The sequence below is a fragment of the Clarias gariepinus genome, chromosome 1, assembly GCF_024256425.1.
Source record: "Clarias gariepinus isolate MV-2021 ecotype Netherlands chromosome 1, CGAR_prim_01v2, whole genome shotgun sequence".
Classification (NCBI taxonomy): domain Eukaryota; kingdom Metazoa; phylum Chordata; class Actinopteri; order Siluriformes; family Clariidae; genus Clarias; species Clarias gariepinus.
The window spans coordinates 1,063,133-1,080,972 of record NC_071100.1 but is presented as its reverse complement, the minus strand read 5'-3'; the positions used below and the strand labels follow the sequence as shown (position 1 = coordinate 1,080,972).

Genomic DNA, 17,840 nt, shown 5'->3' with positions numbered 1-17,840 from the left:
GTTTTAGTCATAGGACCGCATACAGCTAGGACTAAAATTTTAGATCACACCGTAACTTTAAATGGCCTTTCTGTTCCATCAAGTGCAACAGTGAAAGACCTTGGTGTGATCATTGATTCCAGCCTTTCATTTGAAGCTCATGTAGATAATATTACCAAGATAGCAATTTTTCACCTCAGAAATATTGCCAAGATAAGAAATATATTGTTAAACGATGCAGAAAAACTAGTTTGTGCTTTTATCACCTCTAGGTTAGACTATTGTAATGCCTTACTGTCTGGTTGTTCAGCTAGGTGCATAAATAAGCTTCAGCTAGTCCAGAATGCAGCAGCGAGAGTCCTCACTAGAACCAGAAGATACGAGGATATCACGCCCATCTTATCTTCACTTCATTGGCTTCCTGTGAAATTTCGCATTGATTTTAAAATACTACTCTTGACATACAGTATAAAGCATTAAATGGTCTCGAGCCGCAGTACCTGAGCGAACTGCTAGTGTCTTATGAACCGCCACGCCTACTTCGATCAAAGGATTCAGGCTGCTTGTCAGTACCGCGTATTATGAAAAATACAGCTGGGGCAGAGCTTTTTCTTACAAAGCCCCAAAATTATGAAATAGTCTTCCGAATAGTCTTCGAAACATGAACCATTGTAAATATCCTGGTGAGATCCTGCAGAATCAAAGGAGAGGAAGATAGAGAGGTGTCGGTCCAGGGACAGATCACAAGACGTTGGCTCGAGAGGAGAAAGGGGGAAGGGAACAGAGGGGGAGAGAGAGGGGGAGAGAGATGGAGACATATAGAGAGTATGGGAAGGTGAGCGTTTGAGTGTTCACACCTTTAATTCAATTCAATTCAGTTCAATTTTATTTGTATAGCGCTTTTAGCAATTGTCATTGTTGCAAAGCAGCTTTACACAATCAAAAGAATTATTTAAGTTTGTATGAAATGTGAATGTGTATGAATCAAAATGGTCAGTTTGCAAGCCGAGGACGACTGTGGCAAGGAAAAACTCCTTAAAATGGTAATAGGAAGAAACCTTGAGAGGAACCAGACTCAACAGGGAACCCATCCTCATTTGGATGAAACAGAAAGCAGGAAATGATCTGCATTTATACAGTGTGTTAGGTGGCAGGCAGTTCAGCTATAATAGTTCATGTTAATTGATGTTAATATGGAGTCCAGGTAGTTATTGAAGACCCAGGTAGACTTGTAGGAAGTTCCAGTCCTGAACTATCAAACTGTCAAGTCCCCAGAGAAACAGTTGCCAACACCAGTCGAGGCCAGAACCCATCTTCTAGGTAGAGAGAATCAGCCCCAGACACCAGAAGCATCCCAAAGAGACACACGGGGCATCCATGTGATGAGATCTTCAGCCAGAAGCGGGGCACCAGGATGGGTCAGACAGGTCCGGAGGGCAGAGGGAGTCTGGATCACTGGCAGCTCAGGAACGACATGTGTAGCTCGACAGAGAGAGAGAAAGAGTGAAAGGGGGAGACAGGAGGAGAGAGGAAAGAGAAAGAGGGGGGAAAGAGAAGAAGAGGAGAGATGGCAGTTAGGTATGGTCACAGTCACACAATGTATAATGTGAATGTATATTAACTGTAGAGTGCAAGCAGAGACTCTGGCAGGACTAACTATGACATCATAACTAAAAGGGAGAGCCAGAAGGAAACACAAACATGAGGGGAAACTGAGATGTAAAGCAAACAATCACCTCACCGTCAGCAAACCTGAGTGATCAATGAGAGTGAGGAAGACAGCATCCAAACATACCAGTTCACCATAATACTCTACGTCCATGAGTCCCCCAGATCTGCTCCTTTACCTATGGCAAATCTATTTATAAAAATGCTTGATTAAATAAATAGGTTTTTAGCCTGGACTTAAACACTGAGACTGTGTCTGAGTCCCGAACACTATTTGGAAGACTATTCCATAATTTTGGGGCTTTGTAAGAAAAAGCTCCGCCCCCAGCTGTAGTTTTCATAATACACGGTACTGACAAGTAGCCTCCATCCTTTGATCGAAGTAGGCATGGCGGATCGTAAGACACTAGCAGTTCGCTCAGGTACTGCGGCGCGAGACCATTTAATGCTTTATATCAAATTCAATTTTTATTTGTCACGAACATGCTAGTACGACCGCCGGTGACCTTAAAAAGAAAATAAATACTATATGTAAGGAATAAATATTAATTAAAAGAAATTAAATACAAAAGAAAATAAATGTAACTAGTAAAATAAAGAAACTGTACAAATAAGGGCATAATAAAAATATTACAAAATATAGAAATATAGGAATATGGGGGGATATATATATATAAAAATTTTGTTGTAAAAAAATGTTGTAAAGTGGCAAAGTGGCAAAGTTTCATGTGCAATGGTAGATATATAAACCTGTATTGTATAAAGTGACTTATGAAAGTGACATGTGCAATGGTTTCAGATATGTAGACATGTATTGCATGAATGTGTCCATAATTGTCCAGTCAATGTCAATGTTTAAAACAGAGAGACAGAGCAACAGAGATAACAGTCTATTGTTGAGATGGCTGAGGTCCTTCACGATCTTCCTGGCCTTGGTCCAGCATTGCTTGCTGTAGATCGAGTGCAGGTCAAGGAGCTCGGTAAGGATGATGCGCTCAGCTGATCGCACCACCCTCTGTAGAGCTCGTCTGTCCTGCATGGTTCTGTTTCCAAACCAGGTCGTGATGTATGCTTCACGGCATTACAATAAGGCGTTACAATAGTCCAACCTAGAAGTGATAAAAGCATGAACTAGTTTTTCTGCATCGTTTAGCGACAATATATTTTTTATCTTGGCAATATTTCTGAGGTGAAAGAATGCTATCCTGGTAATATCATCTACATGAGCTTCAAATGAAAGGCTGGAATCTATAATCACACCGAGGTCTTTTACAGTTGCACTTGATGAAACAGAAAGGCCATCTAAACTTACAGTGTGATCTAAAATTTTAGTCCTAGCTGTATGCGGTCCTATGACTAGAACTTCTGTCTTATCCGGATTATGCAGAAGGAAGTTAATTAGCATCCAATTTCTTATGTCCTGTACACATTGTTCAACTTTAGTAAGCTGGTTTATCTCATCAGGTTTTGCGGAGACATATAACTGTGTGTCGTCAGCATAACAATGAAAACTAATACCATGCTTACGGATTATGTTGCCCAGAGGGAGCATATACTGTACATAAGCCTGTAGTCTCACACAAGGTGCAGTAATGTATACTGTATATAAGCCTGTAGTCTCACACAAGGTGCAGTAATGTATACTGTATATAAGCCTGTAGTCATACACAAGGTGCAGTAATATATACTGTATATAAGCCTGTAGCCTCACACAAGGTGCAGTAATGTATACTGTATATAAGCCTGTAGCCTCAAACAAGGTACAGTAATGTATACTGTATATAAGCCTGTAGTCATACACAAGGTGCAGTAATGTATACTGTATATAAGCCTGTAGCCTCACACAAGGTGCAGTAATGTATACTGTATATAAGCCTGTAGCCTCACACAAGGTGCAGTAATGTATACTGTATATAAGCCTGTAGTCATACACAAGGTGCAGTAATGTATACTGTATATAAGCCTGTAGCCTCACACGAGGTGCAGTAATGTATACTGTATATAAGCCTGTAGCCTCACACGAGGTGCAGTAATGTATACTGTATATAAGCCTGTAGTCATACACAAGGTGCAGTAATGTATACTGTATATAAGCCTGTAGTCTCACACAAGGTGCAGTAATATATACTGTATATAAGCCTGTAGCCTCACACAAGGTGCAGTAAGGTATACTGTATATAAGCCTGTAGCCTCACACAAAGTGCAGTAATGTATACTGTATATAAGCCTGTAGTCATACACAAGGTGCAGTAATGTATACTGTATATAAGCCTGTAGTCATACACAAGGTGCAGTAATGTATACTGTATATAAACCTGTAGTCATACACAAGGTGCAGTAATATATACTGTATATAAGCCTGTAGCCTCACACAAGGTGCAGTAATGTATACTGTATATAAGCCTGTAGTCATACACAAGGTGCAGTAATATATACTGTATATAAGTCTGTAGCCTCACACAAGGTGCAGTAATGTATACTGTATATAAGCCTGTAGTCTCACACAAGGTGCAGTAATGTATACTGTATATAAGCCTGTAGCCTCACACAAGGTGCAGTAATGTATACTGTATATAAGCCTGTAGCCTCACACAAGGTGCAGTAATGTATACTGTATATAAGCCTATACCCTCACACAAGATGCAGTAATATATACTGTATATAAGCCTGTAGACTCACACAAGGTGCAGTAATGTATGCTGTATATAAGCCTGTAGCCTCACACGAGGTGCAGTAATGTATACTGTATATAAGCCTGTAGCCTCACACAAGGTGCAGTAATGTATACTGTATATAAGCCTGTAGCCTCACACAAAGTGCAGTAATGTATACTGTATATAAGCCTGTAGCCTCACACAAGGTGCAGTAATGTATACTGTATATAAGCCTGTAGCCTTAAACAAGGAACAGTAATGCATACTGTATATAAGCCTGTAGCCTCACACAAGGTGCAGTAATGTATACTGTATATAAGCCTGTAGCCTCACACAAGGTGCAGTAATATATACTGTATATAAGCCTGTAGCCTCACACAAAGTGCAGTAATGTATACTGTATATAAGCCTGTAGTCTCACACGAGGTGCAGTAATGTATACTGTATATAAGCCTGTAGCCTCACACAAGGTGCAGTAATGTATACTGTATATAAGCCTGTAGCCTCACACAAGGTGCAGTAATATATACTGTATATAAGCCTGTAGCCTCACACAAGGTGCAGTAATGTATACTGTATATAAGCCTGTAGCCTCACACAAGGTGCAGTAATATATACTGTATATAAGCCTGTAGTCATACACAAGATGCAGTAATGTATACTGTATATAAGCCTGTAGTCATACACAAGGTGCAGTAATGTATACTGTATATAAGCCTGTAGTCTCACACAAGGTGCAGTAATATATACTGTATATAAGCCTGTAGTCATACACAAGATGCAGTAATGTATACTGTATATAAGCCTGTAGTCATACACAAGGTGCAGTAATGTATACTGTATATAAGCCTGTAGCCTCACACAAGGTGCAGTAATGTATACTGTATATAAGCCTGTAGCCTCACACAAGGTGCAGTAATGTATACTGTATATAAGCCTGTAGTCTCACACAAGGTGCAGTAATGTATACTGTATATAAGCCTGTAGCCTCACACAAGGTGCAGTAATGTATACTGTATATAAGCCTGTAGCCTCACACAAGGTGCAGTAATGTATACTGTATATAAGCCTGTAGCCTCACACAAGGTGCAGTAATGTATACTGTCTATAAGCCTGTAGTCATACACGAGGTGCAGTAATGTATACTGTATATAAGCCTGTAGTCATACACAAGGTGCAGTAATGTATACTGTATATAAGCCTGTAGCCTCACACAAGGTGCAGTAATATATACTGTATATAAGCCTGTAGCCTCAAACAAGGTGCAGTAATGTATACTGTATATAAGCCTGTAGCCTCACACAAGGTGCAGTAATATATACTGTATATAAGCCTGTAGCCTCAAACAAGGTGCAGTAATGTATACTGTATATAAGCCTGTACCCTCACACAAGATGCAGTAATGTTTACTGTATATAAGCCTGTAGCCTCACACAAGATGCAGTAATATATACTGTATATAAGCCTGTAGCCTCACACAAAGTGCAGTAATGTATACTGTATATAAGCCTGTAGCCTCACACAAGGTGCAGTAATGTATACTTTCTATAAGCCTGTAGTCATACACAAGGTGCAGTAATGTATACTGTATATAAGCCTGTAGCCTCACACAAAGTGCAGTAATGTATACTGTATATAAGCCTGTAGTCATACACAAGGTGCAGTAATGTATACTGTATATAAGCCTGTAGCCTCACACAAGGTGCAGTAATGTATACTGTATATAAGCCTGTAGCCTCACACGAGGTGCAGTAATGTATACTGTATATAAGCCTGTAGTCATACACGAGGTGCAGTAATGTATACTGTATATAAGCCTGTAGCCTCACACGAGGTGCAGTAATGTATACTGTATATAAGCCTGTAGTCATACACAAGGTGCAGTAATATATACTGTATATAAGCCTGTAGCCTCACACAAGGTGCAGTAATGTATACTGTATATAAGCCTGTAGCCTCACACAAGGTGCAGTAATGTATACTGTATATAAGCCTGTAGCCTCACACAAGGTGCAGTAATGTATACTGTATATAAGCCTGTAGCCTCACACAAGGTGCAGTAATGTATACTGTATATAAGCCTGTAGCCTCACACAAGGTGCAGTAATGTATACTGTATATAAGCCTGTAGCCTCACACAAGGTGCAGTAATGTATACTGTATATAAGCCTGTAGCCTCAAACAAGATGCAGTAATATATACTGTATATAAGCCTGTAGTCATACACAAGGTGCAGTAATGTATACTGTATATAAGCCTGTAGCCTCAAACAAGATGCAGTAATATATACTGTATATAAGCCTGTAGTCATACACAAGGTGCAGTAATGTATACTGTATATAAGCCTGTAGCCTCACACAAGGTGCAGTAATGTATACTGTATATAAGCCTGTAGCTTCACACAAGGTGCAGTAATGTATACTGTATATAAGCCTGTAGCCTCACACAAGATGCAGTAATGTATACTGTATATAAGCCTGTAGCCTCAAACAAGATGCAGTAATGTATACTGTATATAAGCCTGTAGCCTCAAACAAGATGCAGTAATATATACTGTATATAAGCCTGTAGTCATACACAAGGTGCAGTAATGTATACTGTATATAAGCCTGTAGCCTCACACAAGATGCAGTAATGTATACCGTATATAAGCCTGTAGCCTCACACAAGGTGCAGTAATGTATACTGTATATAAGCCTGTAGCCTCACACGAGGTGCAGTAATGTATACTGTATATAAGCCTGTAGCCTCACACAAGGTGCAGTAATGTATACTGTATATAAGCCTGTAGCCTCAAACAAGATGCAGTAATGTATACTGTATATAAGCCTGTAGCCTCACACAAGGTGCAGTAATGTATACTGTATATAAGCCTGTAGTCATACACAAGGTGCAGTAATGTATACTGTATATAAGCCTGTAGCCTCACACAAGGTGCAGTAATGTATACTGTATATAAGCCTGTAGCCTCACACAAGGTGCAGTAATGTATACTGTATATAAGCCTGTAGCCTCACACAAGATGCAGTAATGTATACTGTATATAAGCCTGTAGTCATACACAAGGTGCAGTAATATATACTGTATATAAGCCTGTAGCCTCACACAAGGTGCAGTAATGTATACTGTATATAAGCCTGTAGCCTCACACGAGGTGCAGTAATGTATACCGTATATAAGCCTGTAGCCTCACACGAGGTGCAGTAATGTATACTGTATATAAGCCTGTAGCCTCACACGAGGTGCAGTAATGTATACTGTATATAAGCCTGTAGTCATACACAAGGTGCAGTAATATATACTGTATATAAGCCTGTAGCCTCACACAAAGTGCAGTAATGTATACTGTATATAAGCCTGTAGTCATACACAAGGTGCAGTAATATATACTGTATATAAGCCTGTAGCCTCACACAAAGTGCAGTAATGTATACTGTATATAAGCCTGTAGTCATACACAAGGTGCAGTAATATATACTGTATATAAGCCTGTAGCCTCACACAAGATGCAGTAATGTATACTGTATATAAGCCTGTAGCCTCACACAAGGTGCAGTAATATATACTGTATATAAGCCTGTAGTCATACACAAGGTGCAGTAATGTATACTGTATATAAGCCTGTAGCCTCACACAAGGTGCAGTAATGTATACTGTATATAAGCCTGTAGCCTCACACAAGATGCAGTAATGTATACTGTATATAAGCCTGTAGCCTCACACAAGGTGCAGTAATATATACTGTATATAAGCCTGTAGCCTCACACAAGGTGCAGTAATGTATACTGTATATAAGCCTGTAGCCTCACACAAGGTGCAGTAATATATACTGTATATAAGCCTGTAGCCTCACACAAGGTGCAGTAATGTATACTGTATATAAGCCTGTAGCCTCACACAAAGTGCAGTAATGTATACTGTATATAAGCCTGTAGTCATACACAAGGTGCAGTAATGTATACTGTATATAAGCCTGTAGCCTCACACAAGGTGCAGTAATGTTTACTGTATATAAGCCTGTAGCCTCACACAAGGTGCAGTAATGTATACTGTATATAAGCCTGTAGCCTCACACAAGGTGCAGTAATATATACTGTATATAAGCCTGTAGCCTCACACAAGGTGCAGTAATGTATACTGTATATAAGCCTGTAGCCTCACACAAGGTGCAGTAATATATACTGTATATAAGCCTGTGGCCTCACACAAGGTGCAGTAATATATACTGTATATAAGCCTGTGGTCTCACACAAGGTGCAGTAATGTATACTGTATATAAGCCTGTAGCCTCACACAAGGTGCAGTAATGTATACTGTATATAAGCCTGTAGCCTCACACAAGGTGCAGTAATATATACTGTATATAAGCCTGTAGCCTCACACAAGGTGCAGTAATGTATACTGTATATAAGCCTGTAGCCTCACACAAGGTGCAGTAATGTATACTGTATATAAGCCTGTAGCCTCACACAAGGTGCAGTAATATATACTGTATATAAGCCTGTAGCCTCACACAAGATGCAGTAATGTATACTGTATATAAGCCTGTAGCCTCAAACAAGATGCAGTAATGTATACTGTATATAAGCCTGTAGCCTCACACAAGGTGCAGTAATGTATACTGTATATAAGCCTGTAGTCATACACAAGGTGCAGTAATGTATACTGTATATAAGCCTGTAGCCTCACACAAGGTGCAGTAATGTATACTGTATATAAGCCTGTAGTCATACACAAGGTGCAGTAATGTATACTGTATATAAGCCTGTAGCCTCACACAAGATGCAGTAATGTATACTGTATATAAGCCTGTAGTCATACACATGGTGCAGTAATGTATACTGTATATAAGCCTGTAGCCTCACACAAGATGCAGTAATGTATACTGTATATAAGCCTGTAGTCATACACAAGGTGCAGTAATATATACTGTATATAAGCCTGTAGCCTCACACAAAGTGCAGTAATGTATACTGTATATAAGCCTGTAGCCTCACACGAGGTGCAGTAATGTATACCGTATATAAGCCTGTAGCCTCACACGAGGTGCAGTAATGTATACTGTATATAAGCCTGTAGCCTCACACAAAGTGCAGTAATGTATACTGTATATAAGCCTGTAGTCATACACAAGGTGCAGTAATGTATACTGTATATAAGCCTGTAGCCTCACACAAAGTGCAGTAATGTATACTGTATATAAGCCTGTAGCCTCACACAAGGTGCAGTAATGTATACTGTATATAAGCCTGTAGCCTCACACAAGGTGCAGTAATATATACTGTATATAAGCCTGTAGTCATACACAAGGTGCAGTAATGTATACTGTATATAAGCCTGTAGCCTCACACAAGGTGCAGTAATGTATACTGTATATAAGCCTGTAGCCTCACACAAGGTGCAGTAATGTATACTGTATATAAGCCTGTAGCCTCACACAAGGTGCAGTAATATATACTGTATATAAGCCTGTAGCCTCACACAAGGTGCAGTAATGTATACTGTATATAAGCCTGTAGCCTCACACAAGGTGCAGTAATGTATACTGTATATAAGCCTGTAGCCTCACACAAGGTGCAGTAATGTATACTGTATATAAGCCTGTAGCCTCACACAAGGTGCAGTAATGTATACTGTATATAAGCCTGTAGCCTCACACAAGGTGCAGTAATATATACTGTATATAAGCCTGTAGCCTCACACAAGGTGCAGTAATGTATACTGTATATAAGCCTGTAGCCTCACACGAGGTGCAGTAATGTATACTGTATATAAGCCTGTAGCCTCACACGAGGTGCAGTAATGTATACTGTATATAAGCCTGTAGCCTCACACGAGGTGCAGTAATATATACTGTATATAAGCCTGTAGCCTCACACGAGGTGCAGTTATATATACTGTATATAAGCCTGTAGCCTCACACGAGGTGCAGTAATGTATACTGTATATAAGCCTGTAGCCTCACACGAGGTGCAGTAATGTATACTGTATATAAGCCTGTAGACTCACACAAGGTGCAGTAATGTATACTGTATATAAGCCTGTACCCTCACACAAGGTGCAGTAATGTATACTGTATATAAGCCTGTAGCCTCACACAAGGTGCAGTAATGTATACTGTATATAAGCCTGTAGCCTCACACAAGGTGCAGTAATGTATACTGTATATAAGCCTGTAGCTTCACACAAGGTGCAGTAATGTATACTGTATATAAGTCTGTAGCCTCACACAAGGTGCAGTAATGTATACTGTATATAAGCCTGTAGCTTCACACAAGGTGCAGTAATGTATACTGTATATAAGCCTGTAGCTTCACACGAGGTGCAGTAATGTATACTGTATATAAGCCTGTAGCTTCACACGAGGTGCAGTAATGTATACTGTATATAAGCCTGTAGCTTCACACGAGGTGCAGTAATGTATACTGTATATAAGCCTGTAGCCTCACACGAGGTGCAGTAATGTATACTGTATATAAGCCTGTAGCCTCACACGAGGTGCAGTAATGTATACCGTATATAAGCCTGTAGCCTCACACGAGGTGCAGTAATGTATACCGTATATAAGCCTGTAGCCTCACACGAGGTGCAGTAATGTATACTGTATATAAGCCTGTAGCCTCACACGAGGTGCAGTAATGTATACCGTATATAAGCCTGTAGCCTCACACGAGGTGCAGTAATGTATACCGTATATAAGCCTGTAGCCTCACACAAGGTGCAGTAATGTATACCGTATATAAGCCTGTAGCTTCACACAAGGTGCAGTAATGTATACCGTATATAAGCCTGTAGCCTCACACAAGGTGCAGTAATGTATACTGTATATAAGCCTGTAGCCTCACACAAGGTGCAGTAATGTATACTGTATATAAGCCTGTAGCCTCACACAAGGTGCAGTAATGTATACTGTATATAAGCCTGTAGCCTCACACAAGGTGCAGTAATGTATACTGTATATAAGCCTGTAGCCTCACACAAGGTGCAGTAATGTATACTGTATATAAGCCTGTAGCCTCACACAAGGTGCAGTAATGTATACTGTATATAAGCCTGTAGCCTCACACAAGGTGCAGTAATGTATACTGTATATAAGCTTCACACAAGGTGGAGTAAGATCTGATTCTATATAATGTCATTTGCAGCAATGCTTTACATGCACTTTAACTGTTTTGCTAAAGAATAAGTAAACTGGAAATAAATACTCAACTATAAATTACATTCCAGCCTTTTATTGTAGATAATATTACCAGGATAGCATTCTTTCACCTCAGCAATATTGCCAAGATAAGAAATATATTGTCGCTAAACGATGCAGAAAAACTAGTTCATGCTTTTATCACCTCTAGGTTGGACTATTGTAATATACGAGAACATCACACCTATCTTATTTTCACTTCATTGGCTCCCTGTGAATTTTCGCATTGATTTTAAAATACTACTCTTGACATATAAAGCATTAAATGGTCTCGCGCCGCAGTACCTGAGTAAACTGCTAGTGTCTTACGAACCGGACGTAGATGCTGTCTTCCTCACTCTCATTGATCACTCAGGTTTGCTGACGGTGAGGTAATTGTTTGCTTTACATCTCAGTTTCCCCTTATGTTTGTGTTTCCTTCTGGCTCTCCCTTTTAGTTATGCTGTCATAGTTAGTCCTGCCGGAGTCTCTGCTTGCACTCTACAGTTAATATACATTCACATTATACATTGTGTGACTGTGACCAGACCCAACTGTTATCTCTCCTCTTCTGCTCTTTCCCCCCCTCTTTCTTTTTCCTCTCTCCTCCTGTCCCCCCCTTTCACTCTTTCTCTCTCTCTCTGTCGAGCTACACATGTTGTTCCTGAGCTGCCAGTGATCCAGACTCCCTCTGCCCTCCGGACCTGTCTGACCCATCCTGGTGCCTTGCTTCTGGCTAAAGATCTCGTCACATGGATGCCCCGTGTGTCTCTCTGGGATGCGTCTGGTGTCTGGGGATGATTCTCTCTACCTAGAAGACGGTTCTGGCCTTGACTGGTGTTGGCAACTGTTTCTCTGGGGACTTGACAGTTCGACAGTTCAGGACTGGAACTTCCTACAAGTCTACCTGGGTCTTCAATAACTACCTGGACTCCATATTAACATCAATTAACATCAGCTATTATGAACTGAACTGCCTCCCACCCTACACACTGTATAAATGCAGATCATTTACTGCTTTCTGTTTCACCCAAATGAGGATGGGTTCCCTGTTGAGTCTGGTTCCTCTCAAGGTTTCTTCCTATTATCATCTCAGGGAGTTTTTCCTTGCCACTGTCGCCCTCGGCTTGCTCACCAGGGACAAACTGACCATTTTGATTCATACAAATTCACATTTCATACAAACTTAAATAATTCTTTTGATTGTGTAAAGCTGCTTTGGGACAATGACAATTGCTAAAAGCGCTATACAAATAAAATTGAATTGAATTGAACTGAATTAAACACTTCATTTACAAATTAATAAAATACATGTATGTATTTGCCGTGCAAGAAGGCAGAGCATCAAGTGTCCGTCCTGTCCATGATAATCTACAACAAAGAAGAAATAAAGACATGTTAATATAAGTGTCTAGTAAAAAGACTTCATGATGTTACTATGCAGTTTAACACATGCACGCAGGTGGGCACGCACACAAGATTTCATAGAATGCAAGCTTTTAGTAATGATGTGTACAATTATTTGGTTTTGCTTTTAAGGATTGCTGCACAATTTGGCCCTATCTACCCCATTCGTTAACACACACACACATCATGTCCACGAAGAGACAGACGCTGATCAGCTGATACACAGGCAGTTGATGATTTACACACAGTTCACTGTGAGAAGAAAAACACACAATCATACATATTATAAGGAGTATAAACATATATTTAATGACTTTATAATAGAATAGATTGAACCTGAACAAAAGCCCCTTTTCTTGACTGTTACATACATTGTGTAAGCACATAACTAACTATTCAGAAGATCTCTAGCTGTGATAAAACCACTACATTATATAGCAGTAGACATTATATGGCACTCAGGAGCTCCAATAAACTACATACAACAATTCGTTAACCATCTGTAACATTACACATAACAGGAGCAGCGGTTAGCATAGTGATATAAGCTTGCTTATAAATCCATATGTGGATGTATATTATAGATAACAGCCATGGAGCTGATGGGTTACATCAGTGTTTAATGGTCTAAATGAGATGATATTTCTTTTAATCACTGCCATTTACACTCGGCTCGGCATTTCCCCCAAACACTCCAATAGTATTAACACTGCTACAAAGTTATCATTAGTGCCTAAAACAGTAACATCTGATTAATTTTATACATTAAACATTACCTGGTAAATTTTGTGAAAGTTATAACGTTATCACGCTATAATTCACTGTATACTCCATCATGTTGAGTCCTGGAGCTGATATCCGGCACGGTTCCGTGTTCAGTTGTGTTTTGACCTCACTCCCATAGTCCTTTGCGCATTAGCTTCAGCTTTTAGCTTGCAAAATACTGGAGAAAGAGAGTTCTCACACGGGAAACGGTAGTTGCGCACAAACGGGGAAAATCATACACTTACGAGTAAAAAACAAACACATTTACGGGAAAGATGATTTGCCCTTCCGTAACTTTGTAATACTGACTTTGTTTTAATGATCAGTGACAAGCATTACGTAACCCTACCCAAATTTGGGATAAGCTAATATAGCTTTGTCCTTTGAATGTTCCGCTGTTGATATCACACAGTCAACACTAAAATACTGTATAATTTCTATTACCTATTAACGAGCAGGGTTAATCAGCCATCCCAGTTAAAGTTTATTTATTTTATTTTTGTTTATTATTTTTCATTCCATTTAATTCAGCATCTGGCTGTGACCGTTGGTATACACTAGGGGCAGCTTTAAGTGTTCTGATACTAAGGGAGAAGTAGATGACATGGCAGAGAGGAGAGAAAGTTTCGCGTGCTCTCCTGTGCACATGCGCAGCCATTACAGACTGGGATTTCCACATGTTCAAAACTGTCATTTATTGAACAATAGTGTGGAGAGATTCGGTGCATTCGAGACGCTGTTGGTGGTATGTGAACTGGTGGAGGCTCCTGTCCAGTTCAGCGGTGGAGGTTGTGGACACACAGTGACACTCAAGATGGACGACGCTGATCGTCTTTGATGGACAAGAACTTTGTGACTAAATTCTCTGAGACCCTTGACTTTATTAGTTTTCTTCAGTACGGACCAAGTGGTTGATTGGACTGTTACAATTACACTATCTATGGTCAACTGTTAAAACTTTGTGTAGACTCTCGTAGACTATTTACTTCACTATTCAAGAAACTGTTTTAATGATGGTCTCAGAAGTTGTCATGGCAAATTTTTTAATTTTAAACAAAAAACACAAACTTTAAGTAGAGAAGAAGCAAAACATGTAGTAAAGACAAATGTAAATAGATATTGATTTGTAATTATAGACACAACCTTTATTGTTAATTACCTTTGGTTAAATGGTGTAAGATAAAGTAATAAAGTTAGTTTTAGTAAAAAGGCTTAGTTTTAATATCACTATTAAGTTAATATTATATTATCTTGGGTTACCTTTTTTTGGTGGTTGTTGCTGTTGTATTTTCCTTAATCTATAGTACCGCAGTAAAAATTTTTACTTTAAGCAAATCATTGTTTGATTTTGTTCTTTTGTAGGAATTCTGTTCTTTATCACGGCCCATTGGCAGCACAGATCTCGTCAGATCATCTCCGAGGAGGATTTTGATGATAATCAGTAAATTATTTTATTATTGATTATTGACTCCTTTGTTTTTTTAGCTCTTAGAAAACGATGTCTGACCATCTATGTTCTGTATCTGGCAAAAAAACGGAACTGAAAATTATTCTACTTTTCAATTACACGTTGTCTGCATTACAAGTTTCTTATTTTTTGCTCTTTATGTCATCGGGTCATCCTTCGGTCACGCTCCTTTGTCATACTCTAAGTTTTCTACAGTTTTCTACTAGATTAAGAAAAAAAAAGAATATAATAATATAAAATATGAATTTTAGTAATATTAGTATATTGTTAGTTTAGATATTATATTATGTTATATTATTAACATTTTGTTTTAAATCAGTCTCTGCTTTCCTGCTCTTTTTCTTATATGGTTCTTCACAGAGGCCTTCTGGGTATTTTACATTAAACGTACTTCAAACTGGACATTGGCTTACTTAGAGTACTAAAATCCTAAAATATAATTGAAAATCTAAACAATTTCCACAAAGTGTAGATTTATATTGTAGCGTTTTTACGCCTGAAGAAATGCTGGAGAGACGAGTGAGTTTATTTGCTGCCCAATGCAATGGCTGGGAGTACTTTATTTAGTATACAGCCGGTATGGCATGAGCAGCACCTTTACTCAGGAGCCTACCTCTAATTCAGCGTCAGCCTGAACTAGAGCACATTTCACACGTTACCCTCAACACACACACAACAGGGCCGAAGTCACTAACCCAAACACCTTTCCCCATCATGGTGAACACACAGACATCCCCGCAAGGCATGCTGGTCGTCAGCCTCCGCCCCGCCCACGCCACAATATTCATAGATCTGTGTGTGTGTGTGTATATATATATATATATATATATATATATATATATATTGCATGTATATCAATCACTATATACCCATACTCTGTGTGATAAGAAATGTGAACCTAATATAATTTCATGGTTTTCTGTAATAGTCATTATCTACGTTGATTAAAAGAGATATATACAGTATATATCGACTATCAGCAACAAGTCGATTGAGGTGTTTTAAATGATTTTTGAGTGGTGCGCTTCAAGAGCGAAAGAACATCACATCACTGGAGGACGACGAGAGATCAGGAAATCTTTCAATGAGCTCAACTCCAAAAAATGTCCAAACTGATGATCGTCAGAAAACAATCCACAACATTGCAGCATCACCATGAACTTGTTGAAATTAACTTGTTGGCAGATTTGCCCAGTTAAAATTTTATGTTTGCTCTTTCTTTTAACTTGTCTGTGATGAAATAGCAGAGGGGTCAAAATAGCACCAGTTGCACTGCTCCTTATGTACACAGAACCATGTCTTTTGGGCCAATGAAGGTCAGTGCTCCCATTATTTTTACCATGTTAATAAAAATATACAACTGTTTATTGTCTACATTTATTAATATATAATATTCCTCATCATCACGTTCCCAAAGTTTGTTCTTGATTTACTTAATAAAAAAATTTTAAACCAATAATCCATGAACAAGTGATCTTATATACAGAAAATAAAACATGACATCATCAGGAGCTACTAATGCACGTGGCATGAAGCCCACACTGATGAAGGTCGTGACCTTTTTTGAAAAAAATAATACATCTGAAAAGTCTTAAAGCTGAAGGATCTTCCAGCGGCGTCTCTGCCTTTTGTGGTTATACCAGTACATGTATGAACAGTTTAACCACAGATCTCCTCCTGGCTGTTGTAGATGTTGTAGTCCATACCGTTTGTGACCAAGTTAAGAATGGGACGCTCCCACACTTTGGAAGTTTTTTAACTGAAAAGAATTCACTTCTTGTTATTGCTCACCTCACTCACAGTACGGTCAATTCAGAGAAATCCAGAGTTATAAAGTAAAACAAACACAGTAATGTCACCAGTTAAGGATTATTTGTCCAGGCAGTAAAGTGGAGTTATGATGGAGTGAAGCACCATTGCAGCAGAGCCACGGCTGAGGTGAGGAGGCACGGTCACGTGGTGGAGCTCAGTGATAATCCCAGCAAATCCAGCTACAGGCAGTGTGTATGAGAACACACCCAGTAAACATCACCAGTCCCAGATACTGGGAAAGATTCTGACCAACTCAGACTGACATGGAGCAGCTCATCATCAGAGGAATCACAACAAAGAGAGAAATGACAGATCATGGGTTCCTTTAATGTTGTGAAGTATAAATCTACAGGTTCAGGAGCTTCATTTATAAAACTCTGTGTCTCCCAGGGTGAAAGTGTGTGTATGTGGACAATAAAAGGACACTGTGTAACAACAATAAATAAACAGCTGGGTTTTACAAAACGTTTCACACACACCTGCACACTTATAGTGGTAGGTCAGGTGGGATAAGGCTCTGGGTCAGCTCAAGTCCTTTAGAAGGTCAGCAGGTCAAGGCCCAGATCCACTGAGCCCCTGCTTTGTCTCCACTAGAGGGTGCTGTATCGTCCTGTCCAGCTGAGATACGTGAGGAATTTCTTTATGAATCTCAGTTCCCACCTGAGAGCTTGTGTACACACTTTTATAAATGAGGCCCCTGGACATTTCAGTGTGTCTTCGTGCGAGTCGTCCATTCCTGTGGTGTTTCAGGTTCATCTTGCTGCTGTTGAAGTTTCTTTCCATCACCATTTGTTCCTTTTAGTTTCAGTCTTGTCTCTCTTTCTGCTTCACTGCTGTTCACCTGCGGAAATAGACACACACACAATCATTACACACTAATTATAATTAATAAATATTTATATAAACTCAT

At 39.2% G+C, this 17,840-nt stretch overlaps 2 protein-coding genes across 3 annotated transcripts in view; both read right to left on the bottom strand.

Moving 5' to 3' along the window:
• The window catches only part of LOC128523741 (zinc finger protein 239-like), a 366,823-nt gene that overhangs the window by 197,857 nt on the left and 151,126 nt on the right, over positions 1-17,840 (bottom strand). The gene's annotated exons all lie outside the window — the stretch shown is intronic.
• The window catches only part of LOC128523810 (uncharacterized), a 51,570-nt gene that overhangs the window by 31,106 nt on the left and 2,624 nt on the right, over positions 1-17,840 (bottom strand). The window contains exon 5 of one of the 2 annotated variants that reach the window (XM_053495952.1): positions 17,237-17,771. The exons of the other annotated variant lie outside the window; for it this stretch is intronic. Within the exon in view, the coding sequence (XP_053351927.1) occupies positions 17,637-17,771 (135 nt within the window). The 3' untranslated portion in view covers positions 17,237-17,636. Of the gene's footprint in view, positions 1-17,236; positions 17,772-17,840 lie in introns of those variants that run through there. 2 annotated transcript variants of the gene reach the window in all.